The sequence below is a fragment of the Neopelma chrysocephalum genome, unplaced genomic scaffold, assembly GCF_003984885.1.
Source record: "Neopelma chrysocephalum unplaced genomic scaffold, ASM398488v2 Primary Assembly neopelma1_176, whole genome shotgun sequence".
Taxonomy (NCBI): Eukaryota; Metazoa; Chordata; class Aves; order Passeriformes; family Pipridae; genus Neopelma; species Neopelma chrysocephalum.
The window spans coordinates 7,891-24,992 of record NW_020897838.1 but is presented as its reverse complement, the minus strand read 5'-3'; the positions used below and the strand labels follow the sequence as shown (position 1 = coordinate 24,992).

Below are 17,102 nucleotides of genomic sequence, written 5' to 3'. Positions count from 1 at the left end.
GTTCTTCCCTTTCCTGGGTGTTTCTTTCTGAACTCCTTTCTTGGCACCTTTTTTCCTTTGCCCTTTTCCTCTGGGAGGTGCTGCCTGGCTGATCCGGAGCAGTCCCTCAGGATAAATGAGTGCTGACCTCACTGGCACAGGGAGCTCCTGCTGCAGACACCACTGCAGCTGATTTTGTAAATGCTGGAACAAAAGGTTCTCATTTTCTTCCCTCCCAGCGCCTGAGTAAGTGGATCCAGGATATTGGGTTAGGCATTAATGACACTGAGCAGGAGGTATTGGAGAGTCATTTCCCTTTCCCTCTGCTCCTGTGGCTGAAGTGCTGCCAGTGTTTAAGGGAGCAGACCTTGCACATCCCCTGTGTGAGTGGCAAATCCAAAAGCCTCTGGAGGGGATGCACATGATCCAAAAGCCCCTGGAGGGGATGCACATGATCCAAAAGCCCCATGGAGGGGATGCACACGCACAGTGAGAACACAACAGACTGAGGAACTTGCCCATTATTCCTCTGTTTAAAAAAAAAAAAGACTTCTCGTTTTTAAACCCTCACAAAGCACAAACTTCCGTGCTTTTGCATTCTATATTTTGAATTTGTGGTTTAGTTTAAAGGCCTGAATACTCACACCACAGCTGCCAGTTTAAACCCAGGTACCATCAGAGAGGATCTAGTGCAGTACAAAGCAAACCCCACCATGCTTCTGTGATGCATTTTTAGGAACTGATGGGAATGGTTAACCAGTTTTCAGATTGATTGGATAATTTTTTTGGGGCAATAGGGAAGAGATTCCTTCATTTTAGTTTGGTGGATATATTTTATTCTTTTTGGTGACTCTTCTATTGTGTTAATTGACAGCTGAGACTGAAATGCTCTTTTATTCCAGCTTTGCCAAATGAAGTTTCATGTGATCAGGTTCCCTGGGAATCCCTCTACAGCCCAAGTCCACCAAAAATTCCATGGTCTCAAAAGCCAGATTTGCTTGGGAGTACAAACAATTAAGCACCTAAGTGCTGGAAGTGAACTGTGCAGCTTTTCAGAAGCACCTGTAAAGGTTCTTATTTTCCAGTTTCCTGCATGTTGATGTGTGTTTGAAAGCAAAATTATTGTCCAGGTTTTTCAACACAGTTCCAAAAGACAGGTGAGTTCTTTGAGGTGTGTGTGCTGCATGATCACCAGTTGCCAAACACAAACTGTGTTATTGCTGCTGTTCCATCTTTAGTAAAAGATAATTGTGTTTCTGGAAAGCCAGAGGTGGGGGAAGGAGCAGAGCAAATGGTATAATAAAGCATGTTATCAGCATTGGAAGTCTTTTTGGACCTTGATAAATATTCTGGATGATGAATTTAAGAACCAGACCTCTGCACACCATGTGACTGCATCACCAGCTGCTTGGCAATGGAATTAATTGATTCCATCCCAGAATTGCTCTGCTAATTAGATGGAAAGCAGTCCTGTGAGCAGTACTGGGAGGGTCCTTTGCTGGCCTGCTGAGTGCTGTGCAGTGTGTTGTGTGTTCAATCCTTCCATCAGGAGCAGGATTGTGACCCCAGCAGCATTTCTGGACCCTTCCAGCTGCACACAGCACAGTGTATGGGCTTTCTCTACTCAGACACTTTCAGGCTGAGCAGGTAATCTCAAGCCCACTTGCTCTGGGTCAAGCTTTAAACAAGAGCAGGTGATTGTGAAGATCTCCTTTAGGACAGTTTTTCCCTTTTCCTATTTGTTACTCCCCCCATAATTCCTGAGGATCACACAAATCTTCCTAATAAGCTGCTGGGAAAATCTGAGGAGCTGATTCAAGCTCCTCTTCAAATATAAAGTTGTCCTTCCCAGCTGGTAGTGAAGAACTTTGACAAGGGCTGTTTTCACAGTGAGCTCAGTGGTGGGACATGACTTTATTCTGCTGTATTTTTTTTATGCTGAAATTACTCATTTGTAACACAATAAAAATGGCAATTTTAACTGCCTATGCACTGATTTTACATTATGATTTTTTAATGAGAATTATAAACCTCCAGCCCAATAGAAATTAATTTCAAAACATTTGCTTAGCATCCATTGAGGCATTTCTAGTCAAGCAATACCATATTTCGTGGAAGAAATTTGGACTTTTGTTTGGGTATAAAAAACCCCTAAACAACAACTGCTTTTTCCTGCTCCTTCCCAGTTAATTCATCACAACTCCAGGTAATAAAAGGCCCTAATGCACCCCAGGCATGTACATTCAGACAGACACAGACCAGGGAGGCCACTGCTGACCAGCAGCACTGGGACTTAGAAAATATTGCATCAGTTTAAAGTGACTTAAAGCCACTTATCAAAAGGTTCTTACGTTTTGAAATAATGATATGAAAGTAAATTTCTTAAAAAAATATGTATATTCCCACTTTTATATGTATATAATCTTTTTCAGTCAAAAAAAAGGTGACAATTCCCATGTCTCTGAAAACATCAGATTAAGTAAACAACAAAATGCCATAGATCTATTTGCATTTTTAATCAGTTTTTTAAGCAGCATGACAAGTTGTCCAAGGACACACAAAGTAATTGCTAGGTTATATGATTGAGACAAGCTTTGAAGATGTCTATAGATAATGACTGAACAGAAAAACATGCAATAATGGAACTTGCTACCTGGTTTTTATTCTGTGTGGGTTTCATATGAAGTAGATGAAGCTTTTCTTGGCCAAAATAAAAAGACAATTAAATTTCTGAATTGATTAACCAGGAACTGTAAAGTAAATGCAACAAATTTAAGACAAGAAAGAAAAATGGTAGTTAATATGTAAAAGCCTGATATTTTCATTCATGCTTTGTGGCTCAAGGGTATGGTAATTTAGAGGGCTGTTGTCCTCAGTGGGCAGCACAATGTGCTTGGGTCCTGTCAGGAAATTCTGAGATGATCAGGCTGAAATTGAATGAACCAAGGTACTTTCTAAACTATGGACTAAATGTTTAGATGTCAGAATTACAAAAGCAGATAGTTAGAAATAAGACAAATAAATGATTCCAGTGCAGTGTCTCTATCCTGCACACAGATAGATACATACACACAGATGTATCTTAATAAATAAGATAATAAACATTTCCATATATACACATCCCCTTATACACATTGTATAATGTAACCTATAGATTAGTCATAATGGTGGGTGTTTTTATGCAGAAATACTTTTTTTATGTGCTCATTTAGCCACAGTCATGACCTTCTGATGTGAGTACAACTGCCTATGGAAATCTGTCTGTCAGCTTTGGAATTCCACCACCTCTGCCCCTGCCCTGTGTCCCTGGGCAGCAGTGCTGTTCTGAGCAGTCTGGCTCTGAAGGAACCACTGCAGTGGTTCTGGGCAGGGTTTCTAAAGCTGCTGACCTTTAACAGGCCTTGCTGTATTTCAGCCAGACCCGCTCAGAAGGAGGTGCATTGGCACTGCCTGGGCTGAAATGACTCTGTGCCTGTGCAGGGACAGATGTTGGTGGTCTCTGGATGACTCTCAGCTCTCGGGTTCATTTGTGAAGAATCAGTCTGTGAAGACTGAAGATCATCAGTATTTTCACTGAAAAATAATGATTTTTCCTCTAGGCAATTCCTGAGCTGTGTGCACATCTGTAACCATTGCAAATGGTCTGTCGGGTTTGTGTTTTGGACTCTTAACTACTGTGACTTGTTCAGAGCAAACCTGGCACTATTTGCCTCTATTTTGTCAGCTGTCATTGTTGTAGTTTTTTCTTACCAGCACTGAAATGACACTTTTGCATTTACTAAAAAATATATTTTTACATATATTAAGAAATGTGTTACTACTCACTATGCACAGCTTTACAGAGGGGCAGAACATAATGCAGACTTATAGAATCACAGAATCACAGAATGGTTTAGGCTGGAAAGGACCTTAAAACTCATCTCATTCCACACCCTGCCATGGGCGGGAACACCTTCCACTAGCCCAGGTTGCTCCAAGCTCCATCCAACCTGACAATATGCAAAGCAAATTCATTAAATGTTTTCATGGGATCCTGGCAAAGTGCAAACTCATCAAAACTGATGTGTCCCCATGAAACCTTCCACAGCCACACCCAATATGTTTTCTCAGAGGCAAACACCAAGCCCTGTGTTCAGCTGTAATCTCTGCTGATTAGATTAGGAATTAAGAGTGTAAGAAGCCGAGGTCCCGCCTAAATTCAGGTTTTATGTGCCCTCCTATGCATTTTCACTGTAGCCCTTCTGAATTCTCAATTAAAAACTCTTAATAATTTGTGCTCCATGGATCTGCCCCTCCTAAAACAGAAGAATCCTTCTCTATTCAATGGCCTGTGATCAGTTCTGCAGGGTGCTGGTGCTGTGTGAGGGTTTGAGGTGTGGATCCTGGGAGGTGGTTCCATGCAGGGGTGTTTGTCAGGGCCTGCTGCCTGCACTGGGCATATTTCAGAGGGTTTTACTTTGGATTTTTACCTCCATGATTCTGAATGCCCATTTGAGGATGGAGTGTACTGGGCTCACTCCTGAACCTCATTTTTGGTTTACTTTCCTCTGAAGTGTCTTAATGGAGATGTCATTCTGCTCTCCCTGTTTTACCTTCTGGTCCTTTTACAAAACCGAGACTGAATTCTGGGTACAATGATGTGTTAACTATAATCACCAATTCTCCAAGTTTCTGGCAACTAATTAGTGCCAGCAGGGTGTGATAAATCCTATTTGTAGGGGTAGAATTCAGGTCTAAAAGTAATTTGTCCTCTTAGATGTTGCTGGTTACAAAATGGGTATGTTAAAAGGAGAGTTTCACGGTTAAAACTGTAGGTTGACACGAACACATAAACATAAGAAGCCCAAAGTAGGAATTGAATATTTTGAGGAGGTTACATAACAAAATTTGGTAGAAAACAGCAGCTGCTGGGACCACAACACACTTGTGTGCATTGAAATCTCCAAACACATCTTTTTAGACTCCTTTGCAACACATCTGGTCCTAAAACAATTGGCCAAAATTGTCTGCACTGCTTATAAAACGTACCTTTAAATGCACTGGATATCCCTGACCTGACAGTAATTCTTCCCTTTCCCCTGCCTGAGCAAGACTTCAATCAGCTGGCAGGGTGATTATTCACATTAACACCTCCAGATGCAGCACCCAGCCAGCAGCCCCTGCTCTGCAGAGCTGCCAGTGTCTAATTGTTTATGCCAATGGCAACTGAATTTCTGAGGCTTTTTTCCCTCTCCCCACTCAGCTGGCATTTCAGAGCAGTAGCCTCCTTAATACATTGGGCTTAATGCATCCTGAGCTTTACCAAATCTTCCATCACCACTGCTGCCTGAACCACCTATTCTCCTTGAAATCAGCACGCAGCAAAAATGATTTAGACATATGAAAAAATAAACCTCTAAGTAGCCAGGTTCTTGCAACAGCAAAACCAGATCAAATGTAATGTCCAAAACAGTATAATTGCTACAAATATTGGTTTGGTGAGCAAATGGATTTGCACTGATGGGATGTTGTGTCAGGAGTTAGGGAAGTGAAGGGTAAGTCACTTGAGCACTGTGAGTTTGGAGCACATGTGGTCTCTGCCACAGCCCCTTGTAGTGACAGCACAGCAGTGTGAGAGGCAGAGTCTGTCACCACACTGCGGTTCTGTTTGACACAGCAGAGTGCTCAGATCATCTGAAAGGAGGAGAAACAATAGATGACTGTGTAACAGGCAATTACCTCCTGAGCAACAAAGCCACGACTCCTGAAAGTCAATCTTCCTGCGTCTGAAAGCCCTGGGTGGATGACAACACTCTCTTTTCTTTGTCAGACATGAAAAGAGCCTCAGACTGAAACAAACATTTCCTATCCTGTTGTTTCTGGTCATTTAAGCTCCAGACACACGAGGTGTAGGTGAAGCACGCCAAAGAAATCGCAGGGGTGCTGTGTCTCTGAGCCTGCTGGCTGCCTCACAAGCTTTAACATCCAATTCTAAACAATCCATCTTTGCCCCAGTTTAACACACAAAATGGGTAAATGAGGGGAAAAAAAGAGACCCGTTATCTTGGATAAACCTGAAGGACTGGATTAAGAGCTTCTTAGCTCTGAGTATAATTCTCTCAAAATCCGTTTCCAGTTTGACAGTTAAGGGTAGGAACTGAGTCTGATAGAGTGGGCAAGGATTTTTTTCTGAATACTCTAAATAAAGCCTTGGGTAAATTTGTAGAGGCAGAAACAGGTTTGGTTTGTAGAGACATGAAATCCTATATAGAGTGTCTACAGCTCTGCATGGAACCCAGTGTTTTACTGGCTCCTCAGTTGAATGGTGGAAGCCAATTCCCAGGACTACTGCTGATTTTGGGGGGCTGAGTAGAAACTATCACTCATCTCTGCCTAGAGAGGGGTAAAGGAGTCATTTTGCCTTGTCCTTTGATAGTGTGGTTCCTTTTATCTTTCTGCACAGTTCCTTCAACATAAAGTTCCTGTTTTACTTTTCACCACTTACTGGCTCTACTTTGCAGGTCACTTCAGGCTGAACACCCCTCTCATGCAGGAGGTAATACTGTGCTTTTTTCCCCTGCTACTCATGGAACTGGGGAAGTCCCTCTGGGATATGGACTGTATGAAAACACCAGGACACCACGGTGATGTTTATTATCTTCAGAGGGAACCATTAAGATTGTGAGCTGTAAAACATTATATGGGCAGATCCAATTTTCTGTGGACTGAGAAGCAGTGGGTAGGACGACGGCTAAGAGGAGAGTGTGCAAACCTATCCCAAATGTATTTCCCAGGTGTAGCAAGAGCAAATTATGTCTTTTGTGAAGCCAGATGACACAAATCATCCATCTGTTCTCAAAAGGAGCTGTAAAATAACTCCTAAACCCCATGAAGATATGTCAATGATGTTTTGAGGAAGAAACTGAGGAACAAACAGCAGGCAGGGATGGAGGTGTCACAGAGTGAGCAAATAACGTTTCAGTTCTATGCAGTGAAAATTCCTTTGATCCTGAGAGTTTCATTTGTGAGAAAATGCTTTGCTTTCCAAGGTGATGTTTGTCTCTCAGTACATGCTACCACAAAGTATTTTATCTTTAAAGTGTGTTTTAAAAGTAAAATTGATTTGAAATCATTTTTACTACGGGTGAGAGGGAGCTGACAAAGCCTCCTTCAGAGAAGCACTCTCTGGTTCTAACCCCATGTGTTCCCAAGCAGAGCATTTGGGACAAGTGATGGTGTGCTAATGGCTTTTAGGGTTTGTATTCTTATTCAGCACACATCTGAATGAATTTTGCAGTGAAAATTGGTGATTTAAGAACAATCAAAATGATCATATCAAATTTAGGTTAAGGTGCAATATTATATAAATGTGATGTAAAAAATTAATCCACAGTCTGAAAATTAACCTTCGTTATTAAAATACAGCTAATAGTTTGCAGATAGTTTTCCTACATTAGTAATATCTTTTTTTTAGTCACATGACCTTTGAATTGTCTATCTGTTAAACTGAGGACACACTTCTTGTCTCCACCACTGAGTGACAGTGCTCTGATGTCCCACCAGCAGGAACTGGGCTCTGCAGTGTAACCCTTTCCCAAGTCCTCACTCTTGCCTGGAGCCTGGCTTTGAAACCTCTGAGCCAGCAGTGGAAAATCAGTGGTGGTGAAGAAGGATCCTCCAGTGACATGGAGATGATTTAACAGCCCTGGAGCTTGGCAAGAGAGTAAACAACACATGGCACATGTGGGTTTGGTGTCTAGGGCTCTGCTCTGCTGCTGTGATTTATCTGAGGATGACACAGAAACCTCTGCAAAACACAATATAAGGAAGACAGATTCTCATCTCTCTGGTGGCTCCTTGTACTCATCAATTCCTTAGTATTTTTACACTGATGGCAGCTAAAGAAAGGTTATTTTAACCTTAAATCAGGGGACAGACACAGGATGTTATTTCAATCTTATTACATACCTTGACACTGCCTTTAACCCTGCATTTTAACATGTTGTCCTTGGGAATCATAATTTTGTATGCTTGAAAATCTGGGAAAAAGTTGTTATTTCTACCTCTACAGATGCATCATCTTATGCCTCCCACTTTGGGAAAATTTCCAATTTACAGATTGCTTCCTTCAATAGAAATATTTTCCTTAATCAGAAGCACAGAAATGTGAAATTGGTGTGTTTTTTTTGTTTTGGGTTTTGTTTTTTTTTTTTTTTTTCATTTTCCTTATTTTAGGCATCTGTCAGGTTTTTAGACATCCTTCAGGCTGGCTTATAGGATCAAGTGGCAAAAGTACAGTTTCTGTTTAGGATTGTCCGTTTCTAAAAGGAAAGCATTTTCTAAAAAGTGTCTATGTATGTACAAAGTATATACATAATATAGTAGTATTCTGATTTTGTGCTCCCTCTAAACATTGGGACATTTCTAACTGGGGCTGATGCTCAGAGTACAGCCCACACACCAAAGCACGAGTGTGCTGTAACTGCATTTTCAGTCTCTTATTGGATGTCCCATATTCTTTCCAAAGGAACATCTGGTTCCACAAACACGAGGAATACATTCACTATGAGGACTGTGATTAGTGCAGCTAAAATACTCTTCCAATGAGGTACAAAAGGCATCCCAAACAGCTACTCTTTTTGCTCCTGTTTGCAGGGTGTGTGTTCCTCCTCCAGCACCAAGTTCAGGCCAAACCAGAAATACTTTTGATTCCCGTCCTTCCCAATGTGCCTCTCAGGCAGAGCTGGAATTACAGCATCAAATGACCGGATGTTACTTGTCAACCTGCAGCTGCAATAAACCAGCAGTGCTAATTTTCCTCTCAGAGCTTTATTGTCTGTTCGAGGCAGGAGGGTTTTAATATTCCTTTGCTGGGCAGGGAGTGAGGGTCTCAGAGTCTGCTGTGCAGTCACTGCACTGGGAGAGGCAGATTTCAGGGCAATTCGTTGAGGATAAACAAGGAAATATGGTTTACAACTATCTAGAAACTCCACTCTTCTCTGTGGGACCTTCTGTGACCAACTTTTTAAATAAAGCTTGTACTTCAGTAGTTGTGGGCCAATGACTTGCACACTGTGGGTGTTTGGAGAGTGAAAATGGCCAGTCTACCTCAAATACTGAGTGTAACTTTGTGAGTTACAACAAACAGGGAGCATTTAGCACAACATACTGACTTCTGCAAACGAGAAGTGATGGTTAAGTGTGGATTAGAAGCAGAATTCAAAACGAGGTGGTCATAGTAAGAACTGGTCTTCCAACTGTCCTCACAATCTGCTGGTTGCTCTGCCATGTGCTGTGTTACTCTCTCCCACAGAGGACCTGTGATCTCTTTTGTAAAGCTCATTTCTCGGACACTCTGAGTCCTTGCTGTAAAAGTCCCTTCCCTAATGGAAGGGAGACACCCCTGTATTTGTCATCCAAATATAAAAATATTACAGTTCCTCAGTAAGTCGATTTGTCATCTAACCATAAAACCCACACTGTTCTTAAGTGAGTGGAAGCTGAAACATGAAGTGTAACTTCAGAGTATTCCTCTGTTGTTAACAAGAGTCAGTGCCAGGTAATGGACAGATACCCACCCAGGAGAGCCAGGCTTTCTCCTTATATTGCCATGTAATATAAAGCAATTAATATTTCTGCCAAAATTTTTTTCTCTTCCCTCCTTCTGTTTTATCTGGACACCTGCAATGTGGAAGGACAAGGCCAGTTACTTTGTGCAGGATCCAGCATGACAAAGCTTTAGTCTTAGCTGGGTTTTTTTAAGCAGAGGTAAGTTCGTAGCAAACTTGCCACTAATTAAAAATAAAGCTCTGATATTGAAAACTGTAAAGTTCAGATGCTTGCAGAGCTGCTTCTGTTGAACCACGAAACTAAGAAAGATTAGTTGCTAATGAAGAAAAAAACAATTGCTGAAAGACAAATCCTCATTTTAGGGAGAGGAATGAAGGAATTAACATATTTGCAGCTAAACCCAGCAACTAAAAGATAAGGAACTTAGAACTAAAGAGCCCACAAGAAAAAAATATCATAAAAGCACTAGTTACATTAAGAGTAGAGAGCGATCATGGGGCTTTGGCTGGAATGCCCTTCAGCAAATTATCTTCACACAGGTCCTTGAAGATTGTAGGGGTCACAATGTCATATGAGGTAATTTTTAAAAAAGTCTGAGGTGTTTCAGGAAGTTCTAGCAAGACGTGTATTAAATCTTGGAGCTAAAATCACTGTTTGCATAAATGCTGTCAAAGCCAGCTCAGTTGCTTTCTTCTGCCAGCTTGGAGTTGGAGGCCAAATTTTCAAAGCACCTGAGGACAGAGACTCTGTGTGAGCTTCCAGAGGTGTCCACCTCTCCTTGAAGGATGCTCTGCATAAAGGCATCTGGGCATCCAGTGCAGTTTTAGGTGCTTGAACCAACAGCTGCAATGCAATCATCACCTCTAAAGCATTTCTCCCCCTACCCTTCTCTGAGAAGTTTCTCAGCACGGCTGTTTGTACCAGCGTGATGGGATCCTCTCCAAAAACTAAAGCATCATTTCCCTTCATTTGATAGGGGCAGGCTGGGACTAGACTCTGTATGTTTGCCATGCAGGTCCAGAGGAATGAATTCTAATCTGTTATTCTCTCCACTTAATAAACATCAGAACTGGGAGGTGGGAGTTGGGAGAAGCTGCTTCAAACAAAACATGAAGTCAGTAGTTACAGTGGAAATGAACAATTTGGAGTTTTCGGGAGACATCCTGTATGAACAGGGGGATGAGAAACTGTCAGGCTGGAAGGGAAGTGAATACCTTTATCAGGCAGATTCCAGCCTAATAAATTAAAAGGTGATAAATTTATTCTTGATGTAACAGATGATTTCAAGACACCATAAAATAAATTGATGGCAGAAAGATACTGAGCAGGATATTACTTATTAGGAGAGAAGAAAAAAGAACTCTGAGGTGAGGTTTTGAAGACCTGAGAACATCCTTCCCTTCTGCACAGCTGCAGTCATTAAAACATGAAGTGCATGTGGAAAACTGCAGGGATACACGGGGTGTGCACTTAAGGAAAGGGAGGTGGGAACCTCTTCAGCACTGTAAGGAAACATCCACACTGAGGAAAAAAATAGAGTGAATGAAGATAAAGAGCAGATTATTCTGGGGATCAAACTTTGCTGTGCTCTGAAGAAAAAAGGGGGCAACTACAGCATGTTTCCCTCACTGCCTGCTGTCACAGACCCACATGGTTTCTGGCATTGTTGGAGAAGAGAGAGACTGAGGATAGGTGGCTGATGTTGGTGCTTTGATCACTGACGCTTCTCAAGGGGACGCTGTGCTGTGCAGAATTCTTGGTGCAGAGCCATTCCCTCTATCTTGAAATTCCTGGCATCATGTTCTCACTCCAGAGACCAGCTCCCAGCAAAGCTGCCACAGCCAGGCTGGAAACCTTGTCTTTCTGCACGTCCCAAACCTGTGAGGTACTCACACAGACCCCAACCCATTGCGTTTCTTCCCCTGGTAAGCTGAGGCAGAGGCTCCCCTGTGCAGGTGAAGGTGTGGGTGTGTTCTGGGCAGTTGTGCCGAGGTCAGTGGCAGCTTGGGTTCCTGTCCTGGAGAACTGCATTAGACTGGCTGAGCTGGGACACCATTCTGCTAAAAAGACAGGATTTACCTGCAGACTCCCTAGCAATGGAAAGAGTGTTTTATTCTTGCTGTGTACAGAGAGATTTCCTTGTTTATGAGTAGAAGTTTATTCAGCCTTCCAGTGTTGTCCTGGGGTCTCAGAGTGCAGCTCCCAGTGACAACACAGCTGGCAGCCAGCTGGGTTGGCACTGCTGCTCCCTGAGCTCTCCCAAATCCCCAGGGACAGCATTCAAAGGGGTCACTCCAGGGCCTGCTGGTTCCAGGATGGTCATTTCTTCACCTTTCCCTTTAGGAGGTGTCTGTCCCTGTGGGGGGAAATCCCAGGTGGGATTTCATGCACAGAGCAGAGCCACAGTAGGAACGATTCTGTTCCTTCCTCATTTTGTGAAAGAACTCTGTTTAGCTGCAGTAATTTTGTGGGATCTCCAGAGTTTCTAAGACAGGAATTTCAATGCTGGATTTGAAAGCACTGCCTGTATATTTCCTAGTTTTGGTGTTTGTCATTCAGGCCTGCAAATGAACCTTTTACATATCTCTGGACATTCCTTGTGCCCTTGGATATAAGAGTGAATATCGTTAAATAGGTTTATCATAAAGATTTAATATTTGAATACATAACTATATAGTTTGGATAATAACTATCTTGCTATAATACCTGATATGTATTGGCAACCTGGATAACTGTGTTTGCTTTTACCTGTGTCTACAATCAAATCCTTCAGAGACAAATCCCAGGAGTGCTAGGAAGGAGGTGGAGGAGGTACCAACATGAAGGAAAGGAAGGCAGTTTGGGTAGAAACATTTTTATGCCTTTTTATTTGTCTGACAGTTTTAGGCCCTCTTCATTCACGTATTTGAAACAATGACTGAGGTTCATGACTGATTAATATATGATTTATACTCACTGTCAGTACTTTCTAGAGATAAATTTGACTTAACAAACCAAACATAGCTGATCAAAACCTAGAAACACTTTGCAAAGAAAATCCTGTGTTTCTCTCAGAAACAAACATCTAAAGCAACAAAGCCAACAGCAAAGTTTATTTCTGATCAGAAAGTTGTGTTAAATGCTGAGCCTGCCAGTGGCTGAAGTTACAGAGCTCCATTCCTGCCTGGGCTTTGCTCCTGTGACTTCACCCCTTTGTCCTGGACAAGAGCAGGATTCTCCAGGCACGGGAAGAGCTGCACTTCTGCTTCTGAGCCTTTGCTCTTGCTCAGGAAATTCAGTGTTGGGAGAGTAAGCAGGTTCAGTCCCTGCCTTACATGAATGCTCTATGGCTGAGGAGTCTGCTTCTGTCATCCCTCCCAAAAGCCTGGGACAGCTCCACTCTCTTTCCATGGTCACTATAAAATTGGACCATGGCCACAGCTTGGTTTGGTTATTTTCCTGGCAAATGCCTACCTGGCATTTTGTTAATATTATCTTTGTCAGTAGAACATTTCACAATCTGGGCCCTACAGTAATTAAAGAGAAGAGCCCTGGTGGAGAGGCCCAGAATGTCAGACCTGATGAACTGTATCAGTAAGGCCAAAGTAAAAAAAACGCATAGTCTAAAAACTTAATTTTAAGAGATATAAGTACCCGTTTGGAAATGAGTGCAATACTCAGCCTGCTCTGAACTGTTTGCTGCAATATTTCTATTACAGAGCTCCATAACCTGAAGCCAATGCAGTAAAAGCTGTCCTGCCATGGAGGAGTGGGAGTGAGAGTGGCAGGGAAAAATCCCAGTTAAGGGTCAAGGATCATGAAGGCAGAGAATGGGTAGGAAATGGTTTTCATGTATGAATTCCAAACCAAACACAGACTGGCTACATATATAATGAAGTGCTTTGAAATGTCATTTTTTGCATCAGGTAAACCCAACATTATTCTCAACATCATTTTTGGAGTATTGACCTGTAACAACATAAGCACACAATGAGTATTTTCTCACCAACTCTTCAGGCAGTTCACTGACAAATGAGGAGGCTGCCACATGTAGCATTTACACTTTGCAGTTATTTTTGTACTGCTATTATGTGTTTTCCATGACTTAGGTGGTGCCAGTTTGTCATCTAGTAGGTAGCCAGAGGCTGAACAATTTTAATCAGAAGCTGCTAATTTTGCACTCACTCTTCAGCCCAATTTTAACAGGTTTTTTGAGGAGTTTAAGGGTAACCAGGCAGTCTGAGAGACAACACTTGGCACTGACTTGGTTTTGCACTGTCTTCACTTTTACCAACCAAACTCTGCTCCCAGTTACCAAAGTTTTCTTAGGGGTAGATCCTACAAATACCTGGTGTTGACAGAAGCTGGTCTTGACACTGACTAATTTCTCCAAGTTGATAGGTTGTGACAGCAAATATTTAAATTCTTATTATTTCTAGTATGTGAATGATAGCAGCTGTCTGACTTTGTTCTTTCATGCACAGTCCAAAGTAAATAAGGGAACTTCTTGTCTGTTCTTTCTTTAAACCTTACACGTAATCTTATGTTTTCTCATCCATTATGGGCATCTTTGATTGAACATGGTTACAAAGTCATGGTCTAGTTACAACATGGCTTTTCTTGAGCTGCAGCACTTGCTCCAAGAGGGATCTTGAGGATTTTAATTGGTGTGTGTCTATTTTTGTCATTATGCTTTCTTCCATCTAAGACATCGAACATGCTACTCTGCTTCCCTGCATTCACATGGTTTTCTGCCAAAATAGGACCAGTGACACAAGGATAATTGGCTCCTTCAATGCTGTATTTCCTTTTCAAAAAGCCTTCGTGTAATAACTACAAAAGGCAGTCATAAAAAGGAGAGTAGAAGCAAGTCAAATGTCAGGAATTGTTTTATTTCAGTGACTGGAAGTAATTTTTAGCCACATTTTTTTTCACTAGTGGGTGCCAAAATGATATAAATTTTGATTGATGCCAGTGTGCTCCATTTGTAAATCAGTTTTAGCAGCTATGTGCTAATCTGTTGTTATGGGAGAAAATGCTGAAAAGAGCATTTTAATTTTTTAAAAAATGAAATATTGAAGTACTTGTACCTGACACAAAATTTATGATCCTCAATTTCAGACAATTCTGTAATTTCTATGAGTTTTGTCTTTATAAATATTACAAGGTTAAGCACATTTCTGTTAACTCAGTTGTTTCCTTAGTCAGGAAGCTATTTCCTTTTTAATGGGTTGATGTGTATCTGGTAGAGGACTTTAAAAATTATATTCCTACAGCTGTACATGACTGCAAGGCATGCCATTAGTGCAGTATAAAAAAACATAAGAAAAGGAGATTACTTACGGAGACTGGAATAATTACTGCCTATTCCAATACCAGTGGAGCTTCCAGAGATGACAGGAAGGTGGAGGAAAAGAACTAGGGAAGGAAAAAATAAGAGAAAAGTCCTTCATAGCAGTTTGGGTTTGTTTTGCAACCAGATGTCAGTTGAAGACATGCTGTGTTAATGTGTCCCTGCTCTCTCTGGGCAGGACTGCTCGTTTCAGATTCTGAGTGTACACAGAGATGTAGCTCAAACAGAGGGGAAACACCAAACCAGTCATTGCTTCATACTCCAGGAGTCACTCCAGTTCAGGAAATGGTGTGAATACCTCTTAGATTCAAAACCCCACATATAAACAACACTGCATTATATAAATAGGTTGATTATTGTTGTTAAGTCAATCACCAGTCCCTGAAATAGGCACCTACCACTGTTAAACCAAATAATTCCCCTAATTTGTTTAAGTGCAACTTAAATGCGTCAGGTTTGTGTGTGTTGAACTGGGCTGGAATAAATTTATTCTAAAATTTGATACAAACACTCCCCCTATGCATTCCAGCTTTAATATTTATAACTTGCACTCGAAAGATTTATACTTACAGGCAACAAAATGCACATGAGTAAAACGTGTCCTAAATAACAGAAATCTTTAGCTTTCTTAAAAGATGGGCTCGTTTGCTCTGCAGATGCATTGCAAAGCTGAGTTCTGGCAGTGACTCGGGTGTGACCCAGCCCTTGTCCGGGGGCTGGGCTGTGGCACCCGGGCTGAGCCCTGTCCCCTGTCCTTGTGCCACGGGGGTGTCCCGGCTCCTGCCCCCCCGGCGGCTCCGCCATCCCCGGCTCTGGGGCACGGCCGGGGAAGGGGCTTCTCCCTTTTCGGGAGGGGTTCCCGACTAACAAACTTTCTGCGGCTGGCAGGGTCCTGTGGGGTGCGAGACCCGCCCCGCCGGACCCTGCAGCTCCCGCGGCTCCTCCTGCCTTACCCGGCTCTGCTCCTCCTTTACCCCAGCACGGTTCAGCCCTTTCCTTACCCCAGCACGGCCGCTGCCTTTCCCTGGCACGGTTCATTCCCTTCCTTTCTCCAGCTGGGTTCAGCCCCTGCCTTACTCCAGCCCGGCCCTTACTTTTCTTACCCTCCCCGTGTTCAGCCGTTTCCTTTACCCCAGCCAGGTTCATTCCCTTACTTTCCCCATAACGGGTTCATTCTCTTTTCTCACGCCGGTCCGTTTCATTCCCGTCCTCTCCCCATCCAGATTCATCCCCGTCTTTACCCTATCCCTATTCATTCTCTGCCTTTCCCCATCCCGGTTTATCCCCATCCTCCCCCACCCCAATCTATCCCGTTATCCCCCTATCCCTGTGCATCCCTGTTCCCCCATCGCTGTCCATGCCCCCTCCCCGCCGCTGTCCGTGCCCTCCTTACCGCAGCCCGCCGCCGTGCCCGCTCTCTCCATGCGCCCCCGCCGCGCTCCCTGCCCGTGCCCAGCGCCCGCCGCGGCCGGAGCGGGGCCGTGCCGGGGGGGCCGTGCCGTGACCCCCGCCGGGCGGGCAGGGCCGGGCACGGGGGGAGCCGGGGCCGCACATGCCGGGGGGGCCCGGGGCGATCCCGCCGCGCATCCCGCCGTGTGCGGGCCCCGGGAGCGGCAGCGAGGAGCGGGGATGCTGCGGGGCTCGGGGATGCTGCGGGGGATCCCCGCCCGGAAAAGGAGCCGTAGGCGGATAACGGCGCTGGAAAGGCGAGTCCAGCCCAGCACTCGGACTGAAAGGGAGGGACTGCCTGGAGCAAACCCGCGGGGATGGACGGGATTAGCTGGCAGTGCAGAGGCAGGGATTCCGTGGGGCTGGATAGGGGTAGGCGAACAATGTAGTCTAGAGTCTAGCTAAGAGCTCCTTACAATAGTAAGATCTGCTTGTTACCAGGGATCTTGGAAACGTTTCTGAGTATGGATGATAAATGCTCTAGTGCTCTAGCACTCTGTTTCTAGAGGAAACAGGGCTGCAGCAGGTACTAAGCCGAGGAGCTTCCATAATTGTGTGTTTACCTGTAAGAATAGAGTGTCATTAGCTTTTTGAGGTAAACAATGCAATGGTGAGGCCTGTCAGCAGTTTGGGTTTTTTAGGATCCGCGTTCCATTGGCAGTTCCTGTCTGCCGTGCACACAATGGACCTGCAGGATCTGGCAGAGTGGTCGCGCTGATCCTGTTGGTGAGTGAGGGACGGGGAGGTGGAGCTTCACGAGTGTGGAGTGTGTACCCAGACTTCTTTGCTTCCG

General features: G+C 43.5%; 1 protein-coding gene across 1 annotated transcript in view; it reads right to left on the bottom strand.

The window, feature by feature from the left end:
* BEAN1 (brain expressed associated with NEDD4 1) overlaps positions 1 to 16,287 on the bottom strand; it is a 52,320-nt gene extending 36,033 nt beyond the window's left edge. The window contains 2 exon segments of the mRNA XM_027701977.1: positions 14,851 to 14,925; positions 16,254 to 16,287. Of these exon segments, the coding sequence (XP_027557778.1) occupies positions 14,851 to 14,925; positions 16,254 to 16,284 (106 nt within the window). The 5' untranslated portion in view covers positions 16,285 to 16,287.
* Between the last annotated feature and the right edge of the window lie 815 nt (positions 16,288 to 17,102).